Source organism: Lutra lutra, chromosome 17, assembly GCF_902655055.1.
Source record: "Lutra lutra chromosome 17, mLutLut1.2, whole genome shotgun sequence".
NCBI lineage: Eukaryota > Metazoa > Chordata > Mammalia > Carnivora > Mustelidae > Lutra > Lutra lutra.
In genome coordinates this window covers 49,259,376-49,281,208 of record NC_062294.1, presented here as the reverse complement: position 1 = coordinate 49,281,208, position 21,833 = coordinate 49,259,376, and the positions used below count along the sequence as shown (strand labels likewise).

Below are 21,833 nucleotides of genomic sequence, written 5' to 3'. Positions count from 1 at the left end.
GCCAGATGCAGGCTCGATCCCAAGACCCTGGATCATGACCTGAGCTGAAGGCAGAGGCTTTAACCCACTGAACCACCCAGGTGCCCCTCAGCATCACGTTCTTAAGGTTCATCCATGTTGTGCCATGGCTCAGTACTTCGGTCCTTATTTTTGGCTGATTATATCACCTTGTCTGGGTACACCTTGTTTTGTTTTCCCATTCATCCACAGATGGACATTTGGTTGTTTTCACTTTCTGGCTATTAGGAGCAGTGCTGTGAACATTTGCCTACCGAGTTTTCGCATGGACACGTTTTTCCTCCTCGCATACCTGGCCCTCTTGCACTGTGAATGCCGCCACTGCCCCTTCTTCTGGTCAGCAAGCCAGATACGGGGCGAGGGGGTGGTCCCCCACTCCAGCTCCCCCCTCCCTCCCCTGGCTTTCCCAGCACCTGCTCATTCTCCTCCATAACATCACTCCCCTGGAAATTATGTCTGATGCCATTTGTGTCAGTTTTCTGAGGGCAGGGATCTCTGATTTGTCCTCGGCTATCTCCTCAGGGCCTACACCAACTGCACACAGCAGGCGATCAATAAATGTTTGTTGAGCTAATGAGCGAACACGTTTGTGACACACCCTTCTCCCTCATCCCCAATATCCAACCCAGGACCAGATCCTGTCAATGCTTTGTTCTAAACATCTTTTGTCTCTGTGCATTTCTTCCCCCGCCATGCCTGCCACCCTAGTCCAGCACCTGCTGAATGAATGAATGAGTCATTGAAGAGGTGGAGGACAGCAGGTCCTCCTGGGAAGTTCTCTCAGGGAGACGTGGAGGTTGAGAACGTGGACTCTGGTGTGCATTATGGTAGCATATTGATTAGGCTGTTCATATATATTGGTTTTCCCTACTCTTTTTTTTTTTTTTAAGATTTTATTTATTTATTTGAGAGCGAGAGAGAGCACAAGCAGGGGGAAGGGCAGATGGAGAGGGAGAAGCAGACTCTCTGCTGAGCAAGAAGCCCAAAGCGGGACTCGATCCCAGCACCCCGAGAGCATGACCTGAGCTGAAGGCAGACGCGTAACCGACTGAGCCCCCCCAGGAGCCCCGTTTTGCCTATTCTGCATACATAGGAACATTGCCCCTGCCCAGCACTCTTGACATTGGATTATATCACGTGCCTTCCTTGGTCAAGGAGATGTGAGTGGGACTGTCACTTCTGGGTGAAGGCCTTTAAAAGCCTGCACGTTTTGCAATGTCCCCTCCCTTTTTAAAGGTCCTATCTCCAAATATAGTAACAGTAAGGGCTACGGCTTCAACAGACACATTTTCGGGGGATGCAACCCAGCCCACGTCAGGGTTGATACTAAGTGAGCAATCAGTTTACTCTTGAAAAAGAGAGTTTACTCTTGAAAAAATACCGTGGTCTTGAAGGTGGGGGTTGTATGAGTCAAGATTTATAAGGAGGGTGGGTTGCAAAGAATCCCAAAGTAATTTAGTAGCTTGAATGAGAGAGGAGTCTTTCTTCTCAGGGTAACTTATCTAACCTGGCATGGTGGCTCTGTCCTGGTTGCTGTCCTTGCCCCAGCTCTCTCTAACCGGGATCTGTGTGCCCCTGTCCATACGATCCCAGATGGCTCGCACCACCACATCATTAAGCTCTGGGAAGGGGGAATGCTTTCCCTTTAACCGCGGACTTGAGGACTGAGCGCGGCCATCACTTCTGCTCATATCCCATTGGCTGGGAGTTAGTCACATGGCTACATTGAGCTGCAGGGTAATCTGGGAAATGTAGTTTTTATGCTCAGATTGGCATACACGTTGGTTCAAAAACCCTATTACTGAGGAAAAAGAGAGAACAGATACTGGGGTTTGATGAGGGGTTGCTGGACAAGAGGAGAGGTAAGCAGGTACAGGATCCCCCATACTCTGTGCCCAGGCGGCCTGTGCTGGGACTGACACTGACCATGACTTCACCTGGCTGACCTTCCTCAGACGCAGCAGATCAGGAGCCCAAGAGATCAGGGTGTCCGGAGAGGGTCCTCGGGATGGAGAAATCCTTACAGGGAGTATTTGGCGTGTCGAGTCAGCAGGAGATGCAACTTCCCTTCCTGTGAATTTTTCCTCATCCTCTATATTAAATTTCCAGTGGCTGCTGTAACCATTTGCTACAAGTGTGTAGTGACTTAAGACAATAGGAATTATTCGCTTACAGTTCAGGAGGTCAGGAGTCTGAAATGGGTCTCACTGGGCCAAACCCGAGGTGTCGGCGGGAGCGGGGATTGCTTTCTGGAGGTTCTAGGGAAGAAATCTGTGTTCTTGCCCTTTCCAGCTTTTGGCTTGCTGTGGCCTCTTTCTGTCTTCAACACCAGCAAGAGCTGATGAAATCTTTCTCCCATCACATGGCTCTGACTCTGTGTGGCCTTGGCTTTGGGGCCCTTCCTCCATCTGAGAGTCCAGTGTCACTCCAATCTCTGCCTCCTTACTACAGCTACTCCTCTGACTCTCCTCTCCCCCGGTCCCTTTCACAAAGACCCTTGTGATTATATTTTGGGCCCGCGGGGTCATCCAGGATAATCTCCCCATCTCAAGATCCTTCACCCAATCACGCCTGCCTAGTCCCTTTGGCCGCCTAAGGTAACATTCACAGAGCATTAGCACAGAGGCAACCGTGTTCAGCCTGGCATAGTCTTGTTTTTCAGCTCCCAGAGCAAAGTGACTGTCTGCTCTACCTTATGTGGGGGGATTTTTATCCCCTGCCCTGTCAGCTGCTCCTCATCTCCCTGACCTCGCCTCCCACCCTTTCCCTCCTTCCTTCCTCTGCTCCCACCACCCTGGCCTCTTGCTGCTCCTTGACTCCCCCCTTACCGGAAGGCATACTCCCGCCTCAGGGCCTTGCACTTGCTGTATCCATTGCCTGGAATGCTCTCCCTTCAGATCCCTACATGGCTTCTTCTTTCTCCTCCTTTAGGTCTTTGCTCATGGTCGCCTTCTCTGCAAGGCCTTCTCTGCCCTTCCTATTTAAAATCACAGTCCATCCGTGCTCCCAATCCCCTTCTCTCTTCATTCCCCTCCTCCTCTTATCACCATCCAGCACACCACGTATGTTAGTTACTCCGATTGCTGACTCTCGCCTCCGCCGCAGTCTGTTTTGTTCCTCCCAAAGCTGCAGGATCCAGAACCATGCATAGCACATGGCTTATTTATTGCTGAATGAATGAATAATTAAGGGTGACAGATTGGGCCCACATTTGGGACTGGGTGGAGGTTGGGCGGGGGTAGGAAAGGGATCTGCTGCCCTGAGGGCCTTGGTACAATTCTGGATCAGGAGCAACAGGCAGAAATTGGTCACAGGTTCTGAGAGACTGAATCTTGAGCAGGAAGGGGTCTGACAGCTGTGGCTCACTGGCCAGGACTGTTGTCGGGGGCCTCCCATGTCATGTACCTTATCCTTTGGGGCCTGTGCGGTAGGGAGCTGCCTTGTCCCTAGGGGAAGGGCTCCAAGGAAAAAACAGGGAGCAGGGGTGGGGCATTGTGGCTGACAGAAGTCCAGCAAGTAGGAGCCTGTGAGTATGGCTTGAAGCAGGCCTTTCCTCACACCCAAATATCCAGTGCATGTCTGGGGGTACTTTGGGTTAGGAGAAGGCAAGAGCCTGCCTTCCCAGGCTCGAGGCCCAGGCCAGCTTGCTGGACAGACCAGACTTGAGGGTGGATTATATACTCAGAGGGTCAGAGAGGTGCTGGGCCCATCACAATCTCTTGGCCCTGGCCCAGTGCTGTGCTGAGTCTTCATTTAAGGCCACCTTATTGGCCCCCCCCGCTGTGCTGGTCCTGTGGGGTCTCTGGTGTGGCTTCTCTGGGTGCACCAGGCCCCAGGGGAGGGCTGAGTCTTTTTGCTCTTCCAAGGGCCTGGGACCTCTTCAGGGGGTTGGCATGAGCTGGCAGTAAGGGGCAGCGTCGGGGTTCAGCAGGTCCTGGGGGGGAAGGGGAAGAGAAGCATTGTGGATGGGGTGGGGGAGAACACACCTGGAGAGAATGGTGGAAGGAGAGAGGCGCGCAGAGGTGGGAGATACCAGGCACCAGGAGGGCCAGAGAAAGGGGTGGACACAGAGCAACAGGGATGGGGAGACAGGAGGGACAGGAGCACAGAGAGGGAGAGAAGGACAGAGACATCAAGAAACAAAGATGGGTAAAGAGATAGATAGAGAGAGAAAGAAAAAAGGATGTAGGGAATCAAAGAATGACAGCAGGAGGCACCCTGAGAGGTGTAGAGAAATGAGGAGAAATGTAGACAGACACATGGACACAGAGATCCACGGGCAGATCACAGAGAGGGGCTGGGACCTGCAGCCTTCAAATCCTTCTAAGAAGGAGGAAGTTAAAATCCCGGAGGGGAGAAACTGTGCTGTGCTTCCCAGGGGAGCTACAGACCCTGAGACGGTCAGTGGTGGACGGTCAGTGAGGACAGCCCTGTCCCTCTCCCGCCCCAACCTGCCCCTGGTCAGGATCTCTCCCACGTCCCAGCTCCACACCTGGTAGGAGTGGTTCTCTGGATCCGGCTGCTGCTGGGGCAGGGGCTACAAGGGAAGAACACGGGTGAGCCAGGCCCCCAGCACCCTGACACACTCCCACCTTTGACCTTGCTGTGAGGACAGACCTGGCTATCCAAGTCCCCATGGCCCTTCCTGACTTCCACGGGTGGTGTGGGCGGTGTTCTGACAATGACCCCCATAATGCGCTTAGCCTCCCACGCATGCCTGTGATTCTAAAGCTTTTCATCTCAGCTTTTGAAATTTCTCTCTCTTTCTCATATTGAGTTCTTCTTCTTATCATCCCCTCCCACCTGATTATAAAGGGAGTAGCTGCTCAGTGTGGAAACTACAGACAAGGGAAGAGGAAAAGAAAGCACCCCTGTGCATGCCCCCCCCCACAACCTCCATGCCCCAGAGACTAATGCTCCTTATGTTGTGTCCTTCCAGTCTCTTTTCCCGGTGGTTTTAAAATAGGGAGCATCCCAGGGTGAGTTGTGTTCCTACAGTGTGAGACAAGGTGATGGGCACCACAGGGGGGTGGGACTCACCATGGAGGTGTTCGTGACCCCGTGTCACTCGGGGGAGACACCAGGAAGGTTGGAGATGGCATCACTTCATAGATCTTCTGGTCTTCTGAAGCAGAGGACAAGGGAGGAGCTGACTGACACACAGCCCTCAGGCCCATGCTGGCTGCTGTCAGTGGCTGATGTCATTTATTCATCTCACATTGGTACAAATCCCTTTCCTTCCTCAGCCCCATGCTGGGGACACAGCAGAGACTGAGGCAGTGCTGGCCCTCCCCTTCCAAGGCTCGCATCCAGTAGGGGAGACAGATCTGTCCCCAGAGTGGGTAGGGCTGAGTGGCGGAGCCCAGAGAGCTCCTGGAGGGGAGCCAGGGAGGGCTTCCTGGAGGAGGGGACATCTGAGACTGGGAAGAGAACGGAGAACTATGCAAAAGCAGGAGGGAGTGGCTGGTGGGGATATCCTGCCATGTTTGAGGAGCTGTGATATATTTGGTCTGTCTGGATTATACATATAGTTTATTTTATATTGTTTTGTTTCTGAGGGTGGGAATGTTACATGTGGGAGATGAAGCCAGGAAAGACAGTGGAGACCAGTTTAGGGGGGTCTAGAGAGCCATGTAAAGGAGGCTGACTTTATCCTAAGGGACCCTGGAGAGCTACAGAGGGCCTCTGAGCAGAGGAGAGACAGGGTGACAGTTTTGGAAGCACTCTGCCCGGGGATGGGGTCCTTCCCACCCACCATGGGGTGGAGGCCAGCCTGGGGGCCGGGAGCCCAACAAGGAGCTGGGTGTGGGCACCTGGGAATAAATGAACCACCGGGACTGGATATGCCAGCCACTGAGAAGAGGAGGAAAAGCAGAATCTGTGGGCTGAGTCTGGGGGGCTCCAGAGAAGTCTGGGTGGGACGAGTGATGGGGGGGTGAGGTGTGTGTGGCTGATGGGGAGAAGAGGAAGGTAAGCCACCCACTGGGACCTCTGGCTTACCAGCATTGTGACTGGGGTGGGCCTCCGGCTTCTCTGTGGGTGTCATCCTGAGGACATATGGAGAGAACAGTATTAGGGTAGTAAGCTGCTCAGGTGGATGGAGAGAAACTCAGAGAACCTGGAAAGCCCATCAGTTCATCAGAGAGAGAGAGAGATGATCTCTGCTTCAGCATGAGCTAGGACAAAGTCTCCCTTATCCCCACCTCTTTTCTCATAATCTCCAGCCACTGAGCCCTTCCTTAGTTTCCCCAGCCACCACCGTAGGCCAATGACTATGTTTCCCTAATGTCACAATTTAGGCAGACCTTCTAATGATTATGCTCCTCCCACCTGTTTCACAATTTCCTTGATACTTCTCTTGAATCAGCTCAACTGAATACTTTTTTTTTTTAAAGATTTTATTTATTTATTTGTCAGAGAGAGCGAGGGAGAGAGAGCGAGCACAGGCAGACAGAATGGCAGGCAGAGGCAGAGGGAGAAGCAGGTTCCCCCGACGAGCAAGGGAGCCCGATGCGGGACTCGATCCCAGGACGCTGGGATCATGACCTGAGCCGAAGGCAGCTGCTTAACCAACTGAGCCACCCAGGCGTCCCTCAACTGAATACTTTTATTTAAAAAGTACACTTGGCATCCCTGCAGCAAATTCATTAATTCATTAATTCACTAAACACATTTTTACGGAACGAGGGCCATGGGCTGGGTCCTTCTGAAGCCACTGGGGACACAGCGGGGAATAAGACAGACAAAGACCCCTGGCCCCCTGGAGTGGGGGTCTCTAGGAGAGAGAGAGAGAGAGAGAGAGAGAAGTCCAAAAAAATGACTGGCAGTAGAATCTTAGGGAATGAAAAGTGCTAAAGAAAATGAAGATGGAAAGAGGCAGAGGGTGGAGGTGTGTGTGTGTGTGTGTGTTTGTGTGTGTGTGTGTGCAGTTTCGAGTAGAATGGTATTGGCGGGGGGCTCATGGAGAAGGCGACATTTGAACAAAGGTCTGATGTAGGCATGTGGACCAGCTTTGCAGAAATCATGGGAAAAGAGCTCTTACAGTCTGTGCAAAGGCCCTGGGGCAGGAGCAGGAACAGCAAAGAGACGAATATGGCTGGGGCAGAGAGTGTGGGGGAGGAAGGGGGGAAGGGTGAGGCCAGCGGGGGCAGCAGGTCAAGCTAGGTTTTGTGTCCATAGTGAGGACTTTGGCCTCGACTCTGAGGGCCTCAAGCTGACTGATTTTCACAGGATATTTCTGGCTGCTGAGTGGGAAACAGACTGTGTGGGCAAGAGCAGAAATGGCAGACAGTCAGAAACTGCCATATTATAATGAAACCAGACATAAGTAGAAAGTGATGGGGGAAATGAAGAAAAGCCAAACAATGGGTTAAATCTGTGGTTTGATAGGGTTCTTGGTTTTCTCTTGGGAAAAGCTAGCAAGTGTTAGAAGGGCGTTAAAGCTGACTAGAACCAGATTGAGATATTCTCTTGCCACAGTCAGAATGCTACAAAGAGAACAGGAAAAGGAATTTCTCTGTGGAAATATTTCAGATTTATAGAAAAGTTGCAAAAATGGTACAAAGAACATCTGTGTAATTTTTACTCACATCAGCCTATTGTTTTATTCCTTTTGTTTCAGCATCTGCTTTCTCTCTCCTTCTGTGTCTCCTGTGCATATTTTGTTTTCCTGAACCATCTGAGGATAAGGGTCAAGTATCATGGCCCTTCACTTGTAAATACTTCTAGGTATTGAACTATTTTCATTTTGCATTTTTTTTTTAAACACTATAGCCCAGAATGCCATGTCAAGTTGCCCTTTTCAGGGCAGTTCTTTGAGGATCTGTGAGATTCTCTGAGAATCGCTGGCAGTAGCGGAAGGAAAGCCGGTCAGAGGGTCCAGACATGTGGACTCCAGTTTTGGTTCTAGAGCTTACCAGTCACTCAGGTGTGGGTTCCCATCTCAGGGACCTGCTGCCACTCACAGGCCAGTTCTATGCCATTTGGCAAATGACTTCATGTCTCTAAGCCTTAGTTGTCTCTAGAGACGATGGCAAACCATCCACTGAGGGCCAAATCGCTTGCTGGGGAATGGCAGGAAAAAGATGTGACCACCGATTGAGCCGTGAACCGGACACGGGCACTTGGAGTCTTCTCACTTCCCTCCCGTGTCCTTGCAATGTAGGTGCTACCTGCCTTTCCTGCTCCCTGAGGCTGCTCCAAGGACGTGCCCTTGAGATGGTGTATAATGCTGAGAACACCTGCGTGGTGTGTCTGGCTGAACCCACTTGGGGCCTCTTTATAAATCTGTAAGATTTGGAGGGTGAGCATGGGGGGATCCATTCATCTTGCTGCCGCCTGAGACAAGCTTCCTGCTTAAGTTCCTTTTGTTTATTGAAAGGGCCAACTGCCAACCTGGAGGGGCCTGCCTCTTTCCTTGGTCTCTCCCTCCTCTCTGTGTTTGGGGGCTGGTTTCAGGCTACACCTGGTTTTAGGCTAACCGGAGGGTTATGGACCAGCATCGCCTCTTTTCATACCACCAGTGAGCTAAGAAGGAGTGGGGGTGGTTAGCAGGGATAGTTTAGGTGCCTCCAATAGCCATGTTACAACTGTGGCAGACATGATTAATCAATCACAGCATCTGTTCCTATACACTCAGACACCACCTCCAACTCCTGTGGCAGACATGATAAATCAATCACAGCATCCGTTCCCATTGCCCTGAGACACCACCTCCAACCCCTTTCTACCAAGCTCTCTATGGCACCCAGAAGGAGGTGAAAGCTGTTTGCCACCCCTAAATGGGAGTGTGTTGGGAGAAAGACAAGTAAGTGGAAGGATGGAGATCTGGAGATCACAGCACCTAAGGGAGAGAATAGGAAGAGGGATTTCTCTTTGGAAATATTTCAAACTTATAGAAAAGTTGCAAAAGTGAAGGAGGAGGCGGGGGAGAAAAGGTGGCTGCCTTCATTTCCTGGGGATTAGGGAGAGCAGAAAAACTACACATTTCCAAGCGGCTCAGAACCCAAGTCAGGAGACAAAGTTCTGAACAGGCTGATCTCACGAGGAAGGAATTTTTCATGAATAGACTGTTTCCTGGAAAAATAGGCCCTTGACTCTCTCCCCCATATAGAAGTAGGCACCATCTGATGCCTTTGCCAGCCCACCATCCACTCTGCTTCTTTGGCACTAGCGTCTTTGTGTGTGTGTGTGTGGGAAGCCCCTCCCCCCTATGAATCCGTTTAGTCACGTGGAGCTAGGTTGTTCTCTGACTCTGGAGCTATGCAAATAGCCCAGGTTTGGCCAATCAGGGTATTCCAGCACCTGGCCACAGGGATTGGTCCACATGAGAACATGTGATTTGAGTTAAGCCAGTGAGAAGCAGCTCTGGGGCTTTTGCTGGAGGCATCAGGAGGCAGGTGCAGTCTTCTCTCTGTGACGGCTGAACTGGTGGGATATAACCCTGGAGCCCCTGGGAGCTATCTTATCACACCACAAGGGCAGGTCCTGTCTGAGAATGAAGCCACCACAGAGAAAAGCGGAGTTGAGAGGTGTATGGAGGAGTCTCTTGACAAAATCAAGTCCCTGGATCCAGCCATATCTGAAGCTCATGAAAGACCAAAAAAACTTTCTAATTTTTTTTAAGGCCATTCAAAGTTAGGATGTCTGTCCCTCGAATTCTGTCTCATACAGGATAGAAAGGCCCTTTTCACCTCAAGAGTTCCAAGATTTGATGAGATTGTGTATGAGTCAGAGGACGTGACTCAGGGAAGAATCAATCAATCAAGGAGTGGGGAAGAAGACAGAGGGAAGGAGAGAGAGACCTGGGGCCCCTGTACCTGTGGCTCTGGCCCTTCCAGCCTCTTGTTAACAGATGGGCAATGCACCCGACAAAGAGGGACCCAGCAGCAAGGGACCCAATTATAAGGGCAGCCATGATCCCAGCACTCACGGGCACGTGTGTTATGGGCAGCTCCTTAAGCTCTTCTGAGGGGCATGAGAAAGAAAGAGAGGTCTCTGAGATGTTCTAGGAGGGTCTCCCCACTCCCCCCGCCCCTGCATCAGTGACTTTACATAGAGCACTGATGTCCAGTTTCCCTTCCCCAGCCCAGAGCTTTCTCCTGCTTTTCAGAGCTGAGCATCCACTATCTGGTTGATTCTGCACATAAAACTCAACGTCCCTGGAAGGAATTCCTTGGCTCACCCCACCTCAAAATCTTTGTTTCCCTAAGATTTCCTACCATATTTGGCACATCTGAAACCTACCTGCCGACACACTCCCCCACCTCACCCCACCTACCTGCTTTTTCTCGCCTCAGTTGGTTGGCACCTCTATCCTTCTAGGGAAAGAATGCAGTTCTGGGTCCTCATAGGGTCTGGATGCATGGGGTTCTCAAACACTACCTGCCAGGTTTGGGACAAAGCCTACCTGACTTCCTACCCCCACCATGAGGACCTCTAGCTTGACTATCAAGCAGAACACCTGTTATATCCCCAGCCCTTCTTGGCAGCTAAGCTCGTAGACTCTGAGGTCAGAATGCTGGGGTTCACGTCCCTGGGCAGATTACTCAATCTCTGTGTCTCTTCCCATTTGTGAAATGGGGACAATAGGAGTGTCTACCTTGTAGGGTTGTGAAGACTGAATGAGTTTGCACACACACACACACACACACACACACGCACGCACGCACACAGTTCCTTTAACTATCCAAGAATGTAGGATCTGTGCCATTTTAAAGATGAGTAAACTGAGGCACAGAGAGGTAAGCTAACCTGGCCAAGGGATCACAGTAGGTGCAGTGCTGGCATTACATGTGGGCCACCTGAGCTTCTAATGACCACTCTGTGTGGCTTCCAAAGGAGGGGCCTGTGTCCCAGGAGCCCTTGAAGGATGGGAAGGAACTGTATCGGGTTTTGCATGACTAGAGTGAAGACCATTAAATCCAAAGGGACTAGAGTGTCACCATATATACATATGGATGGATATATATATATATATATTATATACATATATATAATATATATATATATATATTTGTGTGTGTAATTAAATTAATCAATATTTGTCTATTTCATCCATTTCCCTAAAAGTTCATCAGTTCAAAGTGTCTGAAACCCATTTTAAAATGTACTCTTCTCACTGGGAGAAAGAGGATAGGCTGTGTCTGGGCATATGTGGTTGTTGCTCCCACAACCCGGGGAGATGCCTAAGTCAGGCCCATTTTGCAGATGTGTGCACCAAGGCCCAGAGAGGTTGCATTTGGGCAGAGGATAGAAGGCAGCCCCTCTTTCAGACACTGGAACTTAGCAACTTTTGCACCTTCTACCTTTTAATTGATTATTAATTTATTTTTTAGGTAGGCTTCCCACCCAACATGGGGCTTGAAGTCAAGACCCAGAGATCAAGAGTTACATGCTTTATCGACTGAGCCAGCCAGGTGCCCCCACCTTCTAGGTTTTTGAATCCCTGCAACAGTAAGTGGAAATTCAGTGGCTTCTATGAGTCACTCAGGAGGTGGGGCGGGGTGGAGGCTAGATGGGCTGAGTCAAGGAGCTCCCCCACTTCCTGCCCTCCCCACCCCAACCCTGTTGCCCAGTCTTCTTACAGCATCCAGAGCCCCTTCCCCAGGATCTGCTTGCGCTGGCCCCTGCTGCCCTGTCCACCCGCAAAGTTCCATCACCCACAGCTCCCTTCCTTACCCTCTGGGCCGCCCAGCCTTTGCCCATGCTGTCCCCTCTGCCTGGCACTCTTTTCTCCCCACACAATACATAACTCCTGCTCACTTTTCCATTCCTGGTCCCTCTGCAAGCCTTCTCTGACAACCCCAGGCCAAGGAGACTCCTGATACGCTTTTCCGTTGATTCACGTTGGTAGATGGGACAAGAAGGAATACTTCAGGGGCGCCTGGGTGGGTCAGTCGGCTAAGTGCTGGCTCTTGATTTCAACTCAGGTCAGGATCCCAGGGTCATGAGATCGAGCCCCGTGTTGGGCTCCCCGCTCAGCACGGGGTCTGCTTGAGATTCTCTCTCTCCCTCTTCCTCTGCCCCTCACCCTGCTTGCACACATGAATGCATGCTCTCTCTTGAATAAATAAATAAATAGATGAGAGAAAGAAAGAAAGAAAGAGGGACGCCTGGGTGGCTCAGTTGGTTAAGCAGCTGTCTTCGGCTCAGGTCATGATCCCAGCGTCCTGGGATCGAGTCCCACATCGGGCTCCTTGCTCATCAGGGAGCCTGCTTCTCCCTCTGCCTCTGCCTGCCATTCTGTCTGCCTGTGCTTGCTCTCTCTCCCTCTCTCTCTCTGACAAATAAATAAATAAAATCTTAAAAAAAAAAAAGAAACAAACAAACTAACTAACTAACTAACTTCACCTACCTCCATTCTGACCTCAGTCTGTGCTTGGGAATTGACGAAGTTCTTTCCAGCTTGTCTCTCATGGAAAAGTCCCACCCAAGGCATCCTGTGATGGGAACGGAAACTACTCCCTCAAGCAGTAGGGACTGCTCTGAGCCAGTAAGACCCCCTTCCCGACTAACCCCAAGACAATGACCTGACCTTCACTGCCCACTGACCTTTGTCCCACATTTTTTCTTCTATAAACCTAGAAGTGTTTTCAGCACTTTGGAGACCGTCTTTGAGATGCTTGTCTGCCGTCTTCCTGGGGCTGGCCTCACTGAAGTAAATCCCTTTCTTGTTTAACCACGCTTCCTCGCTCTGCCTTTGGGTTTTTGTCAGTGAGTGGCCAAACCTGGTCTGTTTGGGATCCCCGGAGCCAAGTGCTCCTGCACCCCTGCGCCCCAGCTACAGACATGTAGGTGTGTCCTCAGCTCACTCCACCCCTCCACCACTGTGAAGCCTCCAAGCCTTCCGGAGGGATGGATCCCGCCTCCAGGTCTCGGTGGGCTCCCTTGGCTTATTCCCTTGTTACAATGACTGCATCAGGAAGGGCTGCTGTTCAGACCTAAGCCAATAAGCGCTCTGCATTCCTTCGGCCTTCCTGATTGGTCCAGGTTGGTCCAATCAGAGTGAAGTGAAGGGGTGTGGTTCAGAGGGGGCTGCCAGGGGAAGGGATCCCTTGTTCTGGAAGCTGGAGTCTTGGGAACCTTGCGGTCATCTTGCTCCCTTGAAGGCATTAATCATGTCTCCTACCCCTTGGAAGGAGAACCCTGAACTTGAGCGGGGCAGAAATAAAGACATTTCCCAGCCTCCTTTGCAGCCTCCATACATGGACAGCTAGCTCATTCAAAAGTGCCTTAGAGCACGGTGTTGAACATCGCTGCTAACATTAGAACCCCAGGCAAGTTCACATACAACATTCTGTGTCTGAATTTCCCCATTATATAAGGATACCAGTCATACTGGATGAGGGCTAAGCCTAGTGATCTCATTTTAACCTGATTACCTCTATAAAGATGCTATTTCTAAGTAAGGCTATATTCTGATGTACTGGGGATCAAAAAAGTCAGTGTCTTTTTTGAGGGGACAGCATTTAACATGCAATACCTGCCAAGCTTGGTTCCCTGCTATCCTGAGGCATCTTTGAGCTGCTCAGAATCCTTGAATCTATTTCTTTTCTGCTTAAATCAGCTAGAAGCGGTTTCTGTTGCCGTAGCAAGAACCCTTCCAGAACCACAGGATTAAGTGTCCCCTCTTTAGAACTTGTTATATTTTCTGCTTTTTATCATAGGCAGTGAGCTTAAGAGAGGGAGCCTGTGAATCATTGTCTTTTTCAAAGTCGTTGTGGAAGGATCTCTTCTGTGATACCATCTCTTATCTGGTGGAAGGATCTAATACCCCTCCCTTGAATCTTGGCTAATCTTAGCCGCTCCTGTTGTAATCAAAAGAATACAATGTAAGCGATGCTGTATGACTTCCAAGGCTAGGTCAGAAGAAGCCATAGCGTTTCTGCCTTGGTCTTTTGGAACACTTGTTCTCCACTTGGTCTCCCCAAGAACCCAGTCTCCATGTCATGGGGAAGCCCAAGCAGTCACATTGGAGAGACCAAGTAATAAAGATCTGGTGGATAGCCCCAGCTAAGTTTCCAACTGACGGCCAGGGCGAGCCTCCACATATCTGAGTGAACACACCTCTGGATGATTCCATCCTCCAGCATTTCAGCCAGGCTCAGCCTTTTGAGGCTTGTCATCTGAGGCCCCTGACATCATGAAGCAGACAGACCATCTCTGCTTGCCCTGGCTGAATTCCTGATCCCAGCAATCATGAACATCATAAAATGGTTGTTCTATACAACTGATTTGTTCTGCACCAAGAAGTAACTAGAACAGGAGCGCCTGGGTGGCTCAGTTGTTTGGGCAACAGCCTTCAGCTTGGGTCATGATCCTGGAGTCTCAGGATCAAGTCCTGCCTTGGGCTCCCCGCTCGGCGGGAATTCTGCTTCTCCCTCTGACCTCTGCCCTCTCCCACACTCTCTCTCTGTCTCTCTATATCTCTCTCATTCTCTCAAAGAAATAAATAAAATCTTAAAAAATAAAAAAAAAACAAGTAACTAGAACAGAGCCTCCCTCTTCTGTTTCTTCTTCCAGGACTGAAAGTTTTCTTTTTGGCTTTTTTCTTTACCAATCAACTGGGACCATCTATCCTCACTTCTACCAGCAAAGAATCATCTGGGTCTTCTTCTATGGACCAAAATTAACCATGTGTATCTTTTAAAAATTTTATTTATTTATTTATTTGACAGACAGAGATCACAAGTAGGCAGAGAGGCAGGCAGAGAGAGAGAGGGGGAAGCAGGCTCCCTACCAAGCAGAGAGCCTGATGTGGGGCTCGATCCCAGGACCCTGAAATCATGACCTGAGCCAAAGGCAGAGGATTTAACCCACTGAGTCACCCAGGTGCCCCTAACTGTGTTTATTTTTGAGTAGATACAAACACATTTGGAAAAGTGCTTTGAGAGACCATTAGAAAAGCAGACACGGTTCAGACCACACATGAAAATAGAATTCCAAACTACAACCTGCAGCAAGGACCAACCTACCTAGAAGACCAATCCTCTTACAAACAGCCCACGATGACAGCCTGCTTTGAGTCACACTTGCGGAAAGCCAGATTGCTATCTCCAGTGACAATCCAGGAAGACAAATAGTAACTTCTATAAGAATTGACCCTAAATGGCCAGGACTTGATTAATGACCAAGAGCTTCCCTGATTTTTGTCCCTGCTTCTAACTTAGGACCAGCTCCTAGGAAAGCCAGATATATACCCTAACCAGGGGCTTCCAGCGTCCCTGTGCCAACAACCATCAATCAGGACACAGCTGAAGCCTTCTCTTTCTTCCACTACGAAGCTCTCCCATCCCTCGGCCTGCCTTTGAGTCTCTGCCCAATTGCAAGTGACAAGAGCCAACTCCCTTATTCCAGCCAGCTCTGAGTAAATGGCCTTTGCTTTTCCCATTGGCTGGGCTTGGGGTTTCCACAACTTCACGTGAATTTGCCAGCCAGTCCTCACAACAACCCATGGTGAGAGGTGTGATTGCCACCATTTTAGTATTTAGGGGGTGCGGAACAGAGGCTCTGAAAGGTGTGGGCATTTGACTCAAGGTCATATAAACCCATGACACCAGTCAGTTAGTGGTTGTTAATGATGAAGCAGAGTAAAGTCCTAAAATTGTGGGCTCTGGAGCCCACCAGCCTGGGTTCAAGTCTGGCTCCTGCTGTCCCTTAGCTGGGTGACCTGGGCAAGTTACTTAAGCTCTGTGCTTCAGTTTCTCCATCTGCATAATGAGGATCATCTTGCCATGGCAGGGAGGACACAAAGGAGAAATGTGTGAGAACACTCCACACGTTTGGTAAAGGGGTGCTATGCTCTGTAATGAGCTGCCCTGGGTGCCAGAGGGCCCCGAAGGCTTTGAGGAACCCGTGCAGTGTTACCAAGTCTCCACGACTGGATTTATCGGAGATCAGACACCAGCTGTCAATAATGTGATCCCACTGTGGCTTCCAAGCCTGGTTTAGGCTGCGTACTGGCTCTGGGACCTCTCTGAGCGTCTGTTTCCTCATCGGTACACTGGGGACCTATGCGTCCTGGGCCTTTCTTATGTTTTCAATCCTCCCTGAGCCTGTGAATCCTCCCCTTTGGGAATTCTGCCAGAGGCTGGCTTTCTTGGCTTCTTTTTCCATGGGGCAGTGTCATGTGACCCAGGGCCCCACTCAGGGACATGCCCACCAACAGATAAACTCCACGCGAGCGGAGATCTCTGTCTGTTCCTTCTGTACACTCAGTGCCTGGCACACAGGACGTGCTCAGTGGATGTTTGTTGAATGAATGCAGCTTCCCAGTGTTTCCCCCGCACCCCCCCCGGCAGGAGTTCAGGACCCAGGGCTGACACATGGGCAATGCTAACTCTTGCAGAATTCTGCGAGTAGTTTACACCTTATTTCTGGTTCCCGGCTTCCTTGGGGTCCCGTGAGCCTGCAGTACCCCTCACTAAGCCCTTTTCTGTGATTACCAGCTGGGCTTGGCTCCCGTTCCGACCCCTGAAGGCATACCCCATCCTCTCATGATTGAGAGAGGTAAAGCGTGGGATTTACCAGGGACACAGGAAGAGCTCCCAGCCAGGCCCATCCCCGTCCCCCCTCCCGGGGGCTGGATTTGCAGCCACAGCTGTCCTCAAATAGAAATGCCCCAGCTGCTGAGGTGACCTAACCTGACATGAGGACATGCCCAACCCTATGCCTCATCGCCTCTGCCTTCTCCTTTGCTGTTCCTTTTGCTGAATCACGCTGCTTCCCTGTCCCCTGTGTTCAGCCGTCTGGATGCCAAGGCATTTCCCATGAGGGAGTGGATTCCACTGGGGTTGGAAAAAGGCCAGGTGACATAGGGACACGGACTCAGACCTGGCAGGGCCCTTGGTTCCTGCCTTCCCCAGCCACGTGCTAGTGGGCCCTCAGGGTCTCTGTTTGCCCCTCTGTAAAATGGGGATCATTCCGGGGCCTGCCAGGTTCTTGTGGGAATGAGATGTAGTGAGGTCAGCAAAGGCTTGGCTTGGAGGTGCCTGGCATACCAGAAGTGCTCACAGATGGGAGACGGAGTCACAAGTATTTACGGAGGACCTGCTGTGTGCTAAGCACTGCTCTGCACTGGGGCTCGGTGGTGAACAAAACCATAATAGAAACGTACGTTACGATTATTACTTGGAGAGCAGGTGTTGACTTCTTGCTTATCTTCCCTGCCCTGGGTCCCTGGCATCTGGCTCCCTGTCTCGTTGGTCCTACTTGATCCCACCCCCTTGGACAAGGGGTAGACCCTTCACTCATGGCGAAGGAAACCACAGGCCAGGTTGGACCAACTAGATTATAATTATTATTATTTTTAAAGATTTTATTTGTTCATTTACTTGAGAGAGAGTCCGGGAGAGAGAGCGTGAGTGGGTGGGGGTGGGGGTTGGGCAGGGAGCAGAGGAAGACAGGGGACAAGCAGACTCCCCACCGAGCCTGGAGCCCTCCGTGGGGCTCAGTCCCACAACCAAGAGATGATGACCTGAGCGGAAACCAAGAGTCGAACGCTCAACTGACTGAGCCACCTTGGCACCCAGATCAACTAGATTCTATCTTGGTCTGTCTGTCTCTCCAGCTCTCTTTATTTCTACCTCTGCATTTTGGAAGGGGAGATTCAGAATATGCAAAGAAGCCTAGGCTGACACCCAGTTCAGGCAGGGATCCTTGTCCATGAAAAGAACGGGGTGGGGTGGGGGGAAACCTGAGCAGAGGCGAGGCCAGGGATGGTGCCCTCTGGAGGAGGAGGGTGCGCTTGCTTTTCTGACAACTATTTTCATCAGCTCTGCTGGGCTCCCTGATCACTCATTTATTCGAGGATGTCTGTCCCTGTTCTAGGCTCCGAGGAGCCACCTGTGAACCCAGGGCTCCCAGAGCTGACCATCCCAGGGACTATCCTGGGGTCCTTCAAGGTTCCCTACCCTGTGAATCAGTTGCAGAGAGCTTCTGTCCTTACAACCTGGGCCTTGGCTTGAATATGTCCCACTGCGCTGGCCTCCCAGGATGCTCCTCCTGCTCTCCTGCCTGTCATGCTGGCCTCCTGCCAGCTCAGTTCATGAGCCCTACAGCTTCCTGCCATAGGCCCTTTGCACAGACCAAGCCTTCTGCCCAAACACCTCCCAAAGCTCCTTTCCCCTCTACTTAGAACTACCAGTCATCATTCAAGCTTTGTTGAAAGATTACCTTCCCAGGGCAACCTCCCTGCTACCCCAACTTACACTCTCATCATCCCCATATGTGCCTTTCCTTCATGGTACCTGCACCGTGCATAACGATGTATTTTTTTTTAAGATTTTATTTATTTATTTATTTGTCAGAGAGAGAGAGAGAGAGAGAGAGCACGCGAGCGCACACACAAGCAGGCAGAGTGGCAGGCAGAGGCAGAGAGAGAAGCAGGCTCCCTGCCAAGCAAGGAGCCCGATGTGGGACTCAATCCCAGGACCCTGGGATCATGACCTGAGCCAAAGGCAGCCGCTTAACCGACTGAGCCACCCAGGTATCCCCATAATGATGTATTTTGTGTATGTGATTGTTGGTTAATATCAGTCCCTCTGCCACCTCCCCACCCCCACCGTGGGCTGTGAGCCCCGGGAGGGCAGGGCCAGGGCTTCCTCAGTCTGTACTGTGTCCCCAGCACTGCCCACTACAGTCCAGATGCAGAGGCAGCCTTGAGGAAGAGGCGCTGGGGGGAGCCTTGCTGAAGGAACGAGTAAATGAGCTGCTCAGCACGTGCAGGGGCAGCTGCGTGTCTCATTCAGGCGGCCCTCCGCTCGAATCCCAACCCTGTCACTGATTCCATGGTTGGATGCCTAATACTGAGAGCATGCCTTAAACCACCCGAGCCTCAGCTTCTTTCTGGATAGAATGGAGATTTGGCTCACGTTTCACTGTGGCTGGGTTAAACTGGGAATCAGATCACTCCTCTCTTTAAAACCCTTTAGTGGCTCCTTTCAATCCCCCCACGGCCAACAAGCCTGGCCCCTGTGTGCCTCTCAGACCTCAACTCCTAACACCCAACTTGCTCGCTGCCTTATAGCCATGGCATCTTTCTGTCTGTATGCTTTGAAAGCACTAAGCTAGCTAGTCTTGCCTCAGGGCCTTTGCACTTGCTTTCCCCTCTGCCAGGAACTCTGTCCCTCAGAAATCTGCAAGGCTGCCTTCCTTTCCTCTGCTCAAATGTCACTCTTTGATGACCTCCCATCCCAGATCACATCATCCTGTTTCATTTTAATTTTTTTTTTACAGGGCAAATTGTAAACTCTGTGTGCCTCAGCTTCCTTATCTGTAAAATGAGTCCAATAATATTATCCACCTCACAGAGCTGCAGTGAGGATTACATGAGTTATACATACATATATATACATACATATATGTAACGAGCACCAAATAATGTTAGCTATAACTATTATTGTTAATGTCTCTGAAATATGAGCTTAATTTACTATTTACATGCTCATTTTCACCATCCCACATATGAATGAAGGTAAGGAGATTTTTTTCTCCCTCTTTATTTGCTTTGAGAGGAAGTGGTTAAGCTCCCGGACTCTGGTATTGTGAGTTTGTGGGATCAAATCTCAGCGCTACCATACTCTATGCCTCAATTTCCCCAACTGTAAAATGAAGACAATAATGGGGCCTGCCTCATGGAGTTTTTGGTTTTGAAAACTTTCATTCAGGGGTTCCTGGGTGACTTGATCTTTTAAGTGTCTGCCTCTTGATTTCAGTTCAGGTCATGATCTCAGTGTCATGAGATCGAGCCCCAAGTCAGGCTCCGCGCTCAGGGCGGGGAGGCTGCTTGAGATTTTCTCTCTCCCTCTGCCCTACCCCTTCAAAAAAAGGAGAAAGTTTTCATTCATTTCTTCATCCAACAAACATTAACAGAACCTACTGTGTGTCCCTCCCACCCCACCCTGTAGAAGATGCTGGATGATAAAAAGATGAGTATGAAAAAAAAAAGACAAGTATGTTTTCATTCTCTCACTTTGAAGAATTACTCTGCTAGTGAGACATGCTTGGAATGTGACACATTATGAAAATCACAGAGTTAGGGGGATGATCAGAGTCCTCTGGGGGACATAGATGGTTAATGACCAAGTCTGCCTGGGAGGGTTGAGAACATATTTTATTCCCCCAGCTCTATTAAGATGTAAAAGGCATATCACTTTCATAAGGTTTTTTAATTAAATTAAATTAATTCTTTAAAAAATATATTTTAATATATGTTTTTAAATGTTTAAAAAATTTTATTTATTTGACAGAGAGAGAGAGATCCAAGTAGGCAGAGAGGCAGGCAGAGAGAGAGGGGGAAGCAGGGTCTGCATTGAGCAGAGACCCCGATGCGGGGCTCCATCCCAGGACCCTGAAATCATGACCCGAGCCAAAGGCAGAGGCTTAACCCACTGAGCCACCCAGGTGTCCCTATTTTTTAAGATTTTATTTATTTATTTGAGAGAGAGAGTGCGAAAGAGCACAAGCAGGAGGAGCGGCTGACGGAGAAGCAGGCCCCCGGATGAGCAGGTAGCCAGATGCCGGACTCAATCCCAGGACCCCAGGATCATGACCCAAGCTGAAGGCAGATGCTTAATGACTGAGCCACCCAGGTATGCCTAGTTTAATTTTAAAAGTTTATTTGTTTTTCAGTAAGCTATGTACCCAGTGTGGGGCTCAAACTCATGTCACAGAGACCCACCGTCTCATGCTCTTCTGACTGAGCCAGTCAGGCGTCCCTCATGTGTGTGTTTGTTTGTTTGTTTCTTTTTTTTTTAAGATACAAGTGAGTTAATATAGGGCAGTGGTTCTCAATCGGGGTGACAGTTGGTAATGTCCGGAGACAATTTTGGTCGTCACAACTGGGTGGATGCTCCTGGCATCTAGTGGGTAGAGGCCCGAGATGCTGCTAGATATCCTACAGTGCCCAGAGCAGCCCCCGACTACACAGAATTAGCCAGAGTAAGATGTTAACAGTGCCCAGGTTGAGGGTCCGAGGATCAAGCCCCGCATAGGTCTTTCTGCTCTCTCTCTGCCTGCCTCTCTGCTTACTTGTGATCTCTCTGTGTGTGTGTGTCAAGTAAATAAATAAAATAATTAAAAAGATAAATTAATTAAAAATAAATAAATAAAAGAGGGTGGTGGACGTAGCAACAGCTAACATTCTTGGGCCCTTGTTCCTTGGGCACACTCACTCCAGAGCGTGGAGATGCCAAGGGGCCACAGCGGACGCCGACTGGGCTGGAGGGCTGGGCCTTGGCCGTGTGAAGTGGGTCAGCTTAGTGGGGATCCTGGGGGGTGCCTTCCAGACATGGCTGAGGCTAGTTGAGCCCCAGCACCCCCTATCCACAGGCTCCAGAGGCTTCACCTGTTTTCTCTGGGATGGGGCGCAGACACCGGTGATGATCCAGAGTGATCAATACTGAGATGGAAGAGCCCAGGGGGCCGGAGGAGCCCAAAAGGGTGCTTCACTCAGCCTGAAGGGCAGGGAGGGCTTCCTGGAGGAGGAGACATCTGAACAGAGACCTGGAGTAGGAGTGGCAATGAGACAGATGGTAGGGTGCGGGAGGGGTGTGAGGTTTACCAAGCGTCATAAATAGCACATGCAAGGTGTGGAGGCTGAAAATCCAACTGAACGGGCTGAGCAGGAGGGGGTGAGGTTGGGGAAGAAGGAGGATTGATTGGAATTTTGAGCTCTCTTGGGACAGGGTCTAGGTGATGGAGGGTCCAGGGTTGTGCCGATACTGTAGTCAGTAGTCACCTCAGGTGACTGAAATAGACCCTTAAATCAATTAAAATTCACTGCCTTCAAAATTAGTTTCTCGACCTGGTCCCTT

At 50.3% G+C, this 21,833-nt stretch overlaps 1 protein-coding gene and 1 long non-coding RNA gene across 2 annotated transcripts; one reads left to right on the top strand and one right to left on the bottom strand.

The window, feature by feature from the left end:
* Positions 1–3,008: 3,008 nt before the first annotated feature.
* Positions 3,009–10,447, bottom strand: CEACAM19 (CEA cell adhesion molecule 19). Its single transcript, XM_047709764.1, has 6 exons — positions 10,402–10,447; positions 9,837–9,984; positions 6,019–6,065; positions 4,822–4,856; positions 4,511–4,555; positions 3,009–3,952 (listed from the first exon to the last, which is right to left on the bottom strand). Exons 1-6 carry the CDS (start codon positions 10,445–10,447, stop codon positions 3,899–3,901), a joined length of 375 nt encoding a protein of 124 aa, XP_047565720.1. The 3' UTR covers positions 3,009–3,898.
* Positions 10,448–11,397: 950 nt separating this feature from the next.
* On the top strand, positions 11,398–12,698 carry LOC125089178 (uncharacterized). Its single transcript, XR_007123874.1, has 2 exons — positions 11,398–11,472; positions 12,391–12,698. It is a non-coding gene; the product is annotated as an uncharacterized LOC125089178 (long non-coding RNA).
* Positions 12,699–21,833: the final 9,135 nt, after the last annotated feature.

What these genes read in the sequence shown, in the direction of transcription:
- CEACAM19 (XM_047709764.1), bottom strand. Translation starts at nt 10,447, where the DNA reads ATGGTGGGGGTAGGAAGTCAGGTAGGCTTTGTCCCAAACCTGGCAG. An exon ending in CTTTGTCCCAAACCTGGCAG is followed by an intron (nt 9,985 to 10,401) that starts GTAGTGTTTGAG and finishes CATGCCCCTCAG; the next exon opens with AAGAGCTTAAGGAGCTGCCC. An exon ending in GCTACTCCCTTTATAATCAG is followed by an intron (nt 4,556 to 4,821) that starts GTGGGAGGGGAT and finishes CTTCCCTTGTAG; the next exon opens with CCCCTGCCCCAGCAGCAGCC.